The sequence below is a fragment of the Empidonax traillii genome, unplaced genomic scaffold (genome assembly GCF_003031625.1).
Source record: "Empidonax traillii isolate 1590-97213 ecotype Southwest subspecies unplaced genomic scaffold, ASM303162v1 scaffold1329:size129758, whole genome shotgun sequence".
NCBI lineage: Eukaryota > Metazoa > Chordata > Aves > Passeriformes > Tyrannidae > Empidonax > Empidonax traillii.
In genome coordinates this window covers 3,141-11,585 of record NW_020956522.1, presented here as the reverse complement: position 1 = coordinate 11,585, position 8,445 = coordinate 3,141, and the positions used below count along the sequence as shown (strand labels likewise).

At 60.9% G+C, this 8,445-nt stretch overlaps 1 protein-coding gene across 1 annotated transcript in view; it reads left to right on the top strand.

Moving 5' to 3' along the window:
* The window catches only part of FER1L5 (fer-1 like family member 5), a 20,602-nt gene extending 12,171 nt beyond the window's left edge, over nt 1–8,431 (top strand). The window contains exons 32-50 of the mRNA XM_027906634.1: nt 1,023–1,172; nt 1,271–1,487; nt 1,926–2,014; nt 2,098–2,139; nt 2,242–2,346; nt 2,869–3,000; nt 3,083–3,238; nt 3,323–3,414; nt 3,820–3,990; nt 4,547–4,695; nt 5,023–5,162; nt 5,662–5,750; nt 5,820–5,915; nt 6,769–6,910; nt 7,176–7,275; nt 7,546–7,754; nt 7,847–7,956; nt 8,029–8,167; nt 8,246–8,431. Coding sequence (XP_027762435.1) covers nt 1,023–1,172; nt 1,271–1,487; nt 1,926–2,014; nt 2,098–2,139; nt 2,242–2,346; nt 2,869–3,000; nt 3,083–3,238; nt 3,323–3,414; nt 3,820–3,990; nt 4,547–4,695; nt 5,023–5,162; nt 5,662–5,750; nt 5,820–5,915; nt 6,769–6,910; nt 7,176–7,275; nt 7,546–7,754; nt 7,847–7,956; nt 8,029–8,167; nt 8,246–8,353 — 2,436 coding nt within the window. The 3' untranslated portion in view covers nt 8,354–8,431. The remainder of the gene's footprint in view (nt 1–1,022; nt 1,173–1,270; nt 1,488–1,925; nt 2,015–2,097; nt 2,140–2,241; nt 2,347–2,868; nt 3,001–3,082; nt 3,239–3,322; nt 3,415–3,819; nt 3,991–4,546; nt 4,696–5,022; nt 5,163–5,661; nt 5,751–5,819; nt 5,916–6,768; nt 6,911–7,175; nt 7,276–7,545; nt 7,755–7,846; nt 7,957–8,028; nt 8,168–8,245) is intronic.
* Nucleotides 8,432–8,445: the final 14 nt, after the last annotated feature.

Below are 8,445 nucleotides of genomic sequence, written 5' to 3'. Positions count from 1 at the left end.
CTCTATTTTGAGGAATATTATGGTGGGAGATCCTGTTTGCCTTCATCCTGGGGGCTGCTTTTTAATCCTCATCCTCACCTCACCTCGGTGACCTTTCGTTCTTTCTATTGTTCTGTGTTCTGATCACTGAGGCTTCAAGAAAGCCTTGGATCTGGGCCTATTTCACCTATTGAGATGTCACCTTGGCTCCTCTGGATGAGATTTATGGGCGCTGGGTTCTTTGCCCAGTGTTTGTTGTGGTTCCTTTAAGGTCTGATGCCCTCAGCACAGGACAGAATCTTCTTGTGCAAAATGCAGTTTACGAAATATAGTTTTTAAGGCAGATTAAAAGTGTACAGGGGGGTGTACAGGGGGGTAGGGGCCCTCATGGGCCCACAGTAAAAGTGTCCCAATTAACCCTTCCTGCTTCAGTCTGAGATGGAAACTGGGAGGGAAACAGGGACAGGGACCGTGCTGAAGTTCCTGGGGTTGGGGACATGGACAGGGTTGAAAGGGATGGAGATGGGACAAGGACAAGAACAAGGATGAAGATGAGGACAAGCACAGAAGGATGAAGGCGAGGACAGCTCAGGGCCTGGATGAGAATAGAGACAAGGACAGGGACAGGGACAGTGCTGGAGGTTCTGGGGATGGGATGGGGACAAGGACAGGGATGTGGACAGGGATGAAGGTGGGATGGGGACAGTGTCTGAGATGGAGACTGGGAGGGGGACAGGGACAAGGGACAGTGTTGAAGGTCATGGGGATGAGATGAGGCAAGGTCAGGGTGAAGACAGGGCATGGAGATGGAACAGGGACAAGAACAGGGACAGGGGCAGTGCTGAAGGTCCTGGGCATGGGCTGGGGACAAGAACAGGAACCGGACAGGGATAAAAGTGGGATGGGGATGTGTTGTGAGATGGAGACTGGGAGATGGATCGGGACAGGGACAGACGCCTTCACCCTCCCACAGGACACAAATGCCTGCCCCTTGAGGGGCCCCCAGAGCACCCAAAGGTGACATCTCCTGGCTGTCCCTGCAGGTGCTGGCCTGGGGGCTGCGGGGACTGCGTGGGGCTGTGAGGGAACCCAGGCTGGAGCTGCAGTGGGAGGACCAGACCTTGTGGACCCCTGTGATCAAGGATTTCACCTCCAACCCCAATTTCCCCACCACCACCTTCCTGCTGACCCTGGTGAATGGGGAATGGGGGGAAGGGGGTATGGTAGGGGGTGACCCTCACCCATGGGTGCTGCTGTAGCACCCTGGGGTATCCCTGTGGCTCATCCCCAGACCCTGCCAGAGGAAGAGCAGTTGGTGCCCCCCATCCGGCTGCGAGTGTGGGACAGGGGGAACAGGGAGCTGGGGGTCCTGGTGGGACAGGGCTGCGTGAGGGGTCTGGGCCAGTACCGCTGCAGGACCCTCAGCCTGGAGCAGCTCCCCCACCAGGAGCAGCTCCCTGCCCCTGGAGACACTGGGACTGGCTCCTATACAGCCGTGTCTATGCCAGGTACTGCCCATCCCTGCCCCCATCCCTGGTACCACCTCTCCTATCCCAAATGCCCCTTGTCCCTTCCCACCTGAGGTACCCCCAGTTACCCTCTGTCCCATTTCTCTTCCTCTCTACTGCATCCCTGCCTCATCCCTGGTACCATCTCTCCCATCCCAAATACACCTTGCCCCCTCCCTGGTACCTTCTGTCCCATCCCAGCTAACCCCTGCCCCATCCCAAGTACACCCTGCCCCACCCTTGGTACCCCCTCTCCCACCCTGCCCATCCCAGGTACCCCCTGCTCAATCCCTTCCTCAAAAATGCACCATCCCAGGTGCCCTCTGCCCCGTTCAAGATGCCCCCTGCCCAGGTTCCATCCCTGCTCCATACCTGCCCTGTTCCTGCCCCATCTCAGGTTCCTCCTGCCCCATCCCTGCCCATCCCTCTCTCCCACAGACCAGCCCCTTTCGCTGTCAGCCATTTCCAGCCTCTGGAATGGTTTGTGTTCGCACCTCCTCATCAGAGCCCAGGCCAGGATCGCCCAGGTGAGTCCCTGGGATGGCACCCGCCACCCTGGCACTGCTGGGCCCTGTGCCTCAGTTTCTCCATGTGCCCTTTGTTCCTGCAGATCCTGCTCAGCTGCCTTGGGAAGAAGGGGGGTGGTGACAAGGTGAGCACAGGAATGGGGCTACCAGGGGGCACAGGAACTGGGCTACCAGGGGGCCACCTGTGCCACCTGTGCCACCCACCCCACCCTCCCCTCCTCCCTAAGGACATGGAGGAGGAGGAGGAGGAGGTGGACTGGTGGAGCAAATTCTACACGGCCCTAGAGGATAAGGGAGAAAGCCAGTGGGGAACAAACAGGGACAGACTGAAGGTGAGGCAGAGCCTGGGATTGGGATGGGGACAGAGATGGAGATGGGACAGGGCTGGGGATGGGACAGGGACGGGGACAGGGATGGGGACAGGGATAGAGATGGGACAGGGCTGAGTGGGGACAAGGACACAAATGGGGACAGAGAGGAAGGTGGGATAGGAATGGAGTCAGGGATAGAAACAGGATGAGGATGGGCATAGGGATGGAGATGAGGTGGGGCATGGAACAGGACAGGGATAGAAATGGGCTGAGGATGAGGACAAGGACAGAGCTGAGCAAGAGGACAAGGATGGGGATGATGAAGAGGGGAAGGGGACAGGGACAGAGAGAAAGATATGATGGGGATGAAGTTGCAAGGATGTCAAGGATGGGGATGAAGCTGGGAGGGGATAAACATAGGAAGGGGATGAGGATGAAGAAAGGGAGAAAGGGCTGTTATGGGGAGAAGCACCAATATGGGACAGGGATGGGAGGGCAGGGATAGGAATAGGGATAAATCCCAGGCTGGGCATGGTCCCACAGATCTATGGCTGTGAGCTGGAGGCTGTGCCCGAGTTCCAGGGGCTGCAGGATTTCTGCCAGACCTTCCCTCTCCACAAACCGGGTGGTCCTCCCATGCTAGGGCAGGATCCTGAGCCCGTGGGTGAGTTCAAGGTGAGACCTTCCCCCTGGGACCCCTGAGCCAGGGCCATGGGACCCCCCCCCCCAGGGGTGCATGGCTGGGGGTCTCTGTCAGGGGCTTTTCTGTATCTACCCCCTGCCTGAGGAGCCCAGGATGCCCCCCCGCCCCCAGCACTTCCAGCAGCTGCCACCCAGCAAACCCCAGGATTGCCTGGTGCGGGTCTACATCATCCGGGCGTTTGACCTATCCCCCCGTGATGTCACTGGGCTGGTAAGGACCCCCGGGGGGGCTGGGGGGATGCCCTGCCCTCTCCGCGCCCTGGTGCCGCTCTGACTGTGCCCTCCCTGCTGCCAGAGTGACCCTTATGTCCGGGTGTCCCTGGGGAAGAGGACCCTGGGCCAGCGGGACCAGTACGTGCCCAACACCCTGGAGCCTGTGTTTGGCAGGTGGGGATGGGATGGGGGGCCTGTAGGCATTGTCATCCCTGGGTGGCACAGGGATGAGACAAGGGTACTGGAGGGGGAGGGCTCATTCTGCATGTCAGCATGTCCCTGTGCCAATCTGTCCCTGTGCCACCAGGTCCCCATTCCCTATGCTGGTGGATCCCAGTGCCACCAGATATCCCAGTGCCAATGGGTCCCTGTGCCAGTAGATATCCCATTCCAATGCTGGAGGGACCCTATGCCACCAGATGTCCCATTTCTGGTACTGGTGGGTCCCCATTCCACCAGATATCCCTTTCCCATTGCCGGTGGGTCCCTGTTCCACTGGGTCTGGAAGGGGTCTGGGGTGCCCCCCACGCCCATGTCTCGTTGCCAATGCTGTTCCATCCGCCCCCCCCCCCTCCCCAGGATGTTCGAGGTGACAGCCACCATCCCCCTGGAGAAGGACCTGAAGGTGACACTGCTGGACCGTGACCGGCTCCCCCCGGACCAGGAGATCGGCAGCACCTCCATCGACCTGGAGAACCGGCTACTGTCCTACCACCGCGCCCACTGTGGGCTTCCCACCTTGCACCACACGTGGGTACCACGGGGGGGAGTGGAGATGGGGTGAGCACTTGGGAATGGGCATAGGGAGAGAGTTAGGGAGTGGGTGGAGACAGAGATCGGGTGGGCAAAGGGAGATGAGGGGCAGAGAGGGGTGGGGGTCACAGGAGGTTGAGGGGGCACAGGGAGATTGGGATGAGGTGAGAGGAGGAATGAGGGTGCACAGAGGGATGTGGGGCACAAGCGGATGGGGAGCACAAAGGGATGGGGGCACAGAGGGGTAAGAATAGAATGGGCACTTGGGAATGGGCACAGTGGATGGGGATAGGAGTGGGAACAGGAGACAGGGATGCAGTGGGCACAAGGAGCTTGGGATGGGGGCACAGAGGGGTGGGGGGCACAAGGAGGATTCAAGAGCACAAGGAGGATGGTGGGCACATGGGGTAGTGCTGGGGTGGGCACAGGGATGAGAATGAGGGATGGGAATGGACACAGTGGGATGGGCACAGAGGATATACATGGGAGAGGGCACAGGGGGGACAGCCAGTAGGGAGGTTTCGCAGCCTCCTGCCCACCCCCTGCCCCCCAGTGCAGGCCCCGCAGCCTGGAGGGACCAGTTGTGCCCGAGCAGGACCCTGGAGCTCGTTGCTCTCACCCGGGGGCTGCCCCTCCCCGAGTTCAGCCCCGACGGATCAGCTGTGACCTTCAACCACCGAACCTTCCTCCTCCGGCACTTTGGTGGGTCCAGGGGCTGGGGTGGTCCAGGAGAGGCAGGGGGTTGGGGGGACAACTGGGGATGTATGGGGGAGGACTGGGTGGAGACTGAGGAGATCTGGGGAGTGTGGAGGGGGTGGGGATGGGGTCTGGGAAGGGGTTTTGGAGGGGTCTGGAGGGGTCTGAGTGGTGGGGAGGGTCTGGAGGGGTCTGGGGGGTCTGGGTGGAGTCTGAGGGGGGTCTGGGGGTGTGGCTGAGAGGGGTTGAGGGAGGTCTAGGAGGGATTTAGGTGGAGTCTGAGGGCGATCTGGGGGTCTGGGCCCTGTCCCACTTGTGCTGGTCCCTGTGCAGAGAGTGGCCCCCCCACATTCCGCCACCCCGGCCCCCCCCGGGAGCGCCTGGCCCTGCACGTGCTCAACCTGTGCCCCTTTGTGCCTGAGCACCTGGAGACACGGCCCCTCTACAGCAGTGCCCAGCCCGGTCTTGAGCAGGTGGGCACCAGAACCACGCGTGGGGGGGACATGGAGACAGGTATGGGGACACTGCAGTGACAGGGAACCTGAGGATGGGATTCCTGGGGTGACAAAGACCCCAGGAGTGAGTGATAGGGACCATGGGGTGACAGAGAACCTGGGGTTGGGTGATGGGGACATTGGGGTGACAGGGACAGATGCTCTGGGGTATTAGGACCCCACAATGATGAAGAACTCTAGGTAGGGAGGGATGCTGGGGTGTAAGCATGCGATGGGCACCCAGGGTGATGGGGACCCTGGGGGTGGGTTATGGGGACTCCAGCATGACAGAGGCCCCAGGAGTGGGTGATGGGGACCCGGGGGTGACAGAGAACCTGAGGATAAGGACCCTGGGATGACAGAGACTCTGGGAGTGGGGAGCCTGGCGTGGCAGGGACCCTGGGGGTGGGTGATGGGGACCCCCAGGACCAAGGGGGGCCTGAGGTGTCCATTCCTAGTCCCCTTGTGTCCCATGCAGGGCAAGCTGCAGATGTGGGTTGACGTTTTCCCTGCCAACCTCGGACCCCCTGGACCCCCTGTGAACATCGACCCCCGCAAGGCTGAGGGGTGAGTGACTGTGGGGAGCTGGGGGGCCCATCTCTGGGCAGGAGGGGACACTGCTCTGTCCCCTTCCAGGTACGAGCTGCGCTGTGTGGTGTGGAACGTGCGGGATACAGACTTGGGGGACATCAACCTGCTGGGGCAGCGCATGAGTGACATCTATGTGACTGGGTGAGCCCAGGGCACACCTGTGTGCCCCCCATCACTGTCACCCCCCAGCATATGTCCTTGTCACCCAGACTCTGTCACCCCAGGGTTCCCATCACCTCATACTCAGGTTCTACATCACTCCAAGGTCCCCATCCCCAGGTTCCCTGTTACCCCAGAGTCCCCACCCCCAGCTTTTCCCTATCACCCCAGTATCCCCATCACTCACTCTTGGGGTCTCTGTCACCCCAGTATCCCTATCACCCATTCCTAGGTTCTCAGTCACCCAGAGTCCCCAGCCCCCAGCCCCATGCTCCCTGTCACTCCATGGTCCCCACCCCTAGGTTCTCTGTCTCCCCCAGGGCCACCATCACTCACCCCCAGGGTGGCTGTCACCCTAGGGTCCCCTCTCCCCAGGTTCTCTGTCACCCCACTATTCCCATCACTCACTCCTGGGGTTACTGTCACCCCAGGGTCCCCTTCACTCACCCCAGCGTCCCCATCCCCAGTTTTCCTGTCACCTCAGGGTCCCTGTCACCCACTCAGGGTTCTCTGTCACCCCACGGTCCCCATCACCCACCCCCAGACTCTCCCTCACCCCAGTATCCCCATTCTCAGACTCTCTGTCACCCCAGGATCCCCATCACCCACCCTAGTGTCCCCGTCCCCAGTCTCTCTTGGAACCCAGGGTCTCTGTCAGCTCATAGTCCCCATCTCCAGACTCTCTGTCACTCCAGGTTCCTTATCACCCCAGGGTCCCCGTTCCCAGTCTCTCTCTCACACCAAGGTGCCCATTCTCAGATTCTCTGTCATCCCAGTGTCCCCACCCCCGGTTTCTGTCCCCTCTGCCCCCTGGCAGTGCTCTGTGTCCCTGCAGGTGGCTGGATGGTCTCCCTGAGCAGCGGCAGCACACGGACATCCACTACCGCTCCCAGGATGGACATGGTGCCTTCAACTGGCGCTTCCTGTTCCCCTTCGAGTTCCTGGCAGCCGAGAAACTCTGCGCCATTGGACGCAGGGTGGGGGGACACCACAGGGGGCTCAGAGAACAGAGAGACTGGGGGGGGGGAGCAGGGGGACATGGGATAGCAGAGGCCAAAGGAGTGGGTGATGGAGACCTGGGGTGAGAGGGACTCTGGGGATGGGAACCCCGGGGTGACAGAGAAGCTGGGGGTGGGAACCGTGGTGGGATAGAGGTCCTGGGAATGGGTGATGGGGACCCTGGCATGACAGAGGACACTCCCGAGTGTGACAAGCATGACCCCCCCCTTTCCCCCTCCCCAGGAGCACATCTGGAGCCTGGACAAGACAGTGCTGAAGGTGCCGCCCAAACTCATCCTCCAAGTGTGGGACAATGACAAGTTTAAAGCAGATGATCTTCTGGGTGAGACCTCATTTCCCTGTCCCTAGACCTACAGAGGGTTGAGGGGCACCCACTGGTGACAGGGAGCACCCACTGGTGATGAGAATCATCCGCTGGGGATGGGGAGCACCCACTGGAGATGTAAAGCACACCTGGTGACAGGAAACACCCACTGGTGATGGGGAACAGCCACTGGCGATGAAAAGTATCCCCTGGGAATGGAGAGCACCTACTGGTAATGGGAAGCACCCGCTGGTGATGGGAACTCTTCCTCCTTGCCTTTCTCCACAGGCATCCTGGAGCTGGACCTGACCAAGCTGCCCCACCCGGCCTTGACCCCCAGGCTGTGCAAGGCCATGCCATGGGAGCCCCCTAGCATCCCCTGGCCCTGGTGCAGGACCCCTGCCCTGGCCCCCTCCCCAATCAACCTGTTTCGAATGCGGCGGGTGCGGGGCTGGTGGCCCTGCACAGTGCAGGAGGATGGTGCCCAGCGGATATCTGTAGGTTGGGAATGTTGGGATAATGAGGGCAGCCATGATGGGGGAGGGCAGGGGCACACCCTGCACCCCAACTGCCCCCACAATCCCTCCAGGGGAAGCTGGAGCTGAGCTTGGAGCTGCTGACAGCCGAGGAGGCCGAGGAGCGGCCGGTGGGGAAAGGGCGGGAGGAACCCAATAAATACCCAGTGCTGCCGGCACCCAGGTGAGTTCTGGGAAGGAGCATGGGGATGTGGGGAGGGGGATCAGGGGTGTCTGAGCTACCTGTGATCCGCAGACGCTCCAAGTCCTCGTTCCTGTGGCTGCAATCCCCACTCCGCCTCCTGCGCTATGGGATCCGCTGGCGCTACTGCGGCTGGGCTGGGCTGGCACTGATGGCAGTCCTGCTCCTCTTCCTCATGCACATCCTTTTCCCGGTGAGCATCCCCCCCCGCCAAATTCTACCTCTCCTGTCTGGGGACACCCCTTGAGCTCCCTTCTCTCCCTCCTCGCAGAGTTCTCTGACTGTTAAGATGGTTGACCCACTCCGTGTCCTACATCCTGCTGGCACAGAGCATCCTAAAATGGAGCATCTCCCTGGCAGAGGGGCAATGACAGCCTGAGGATCCCAGGAACCCCTCAACTCCCTCCTTCCCTGGCTGCCAACCCCTCTCTGAGCTCTTCTCTCTCTCCCCATTGGATTATCCCACCATGG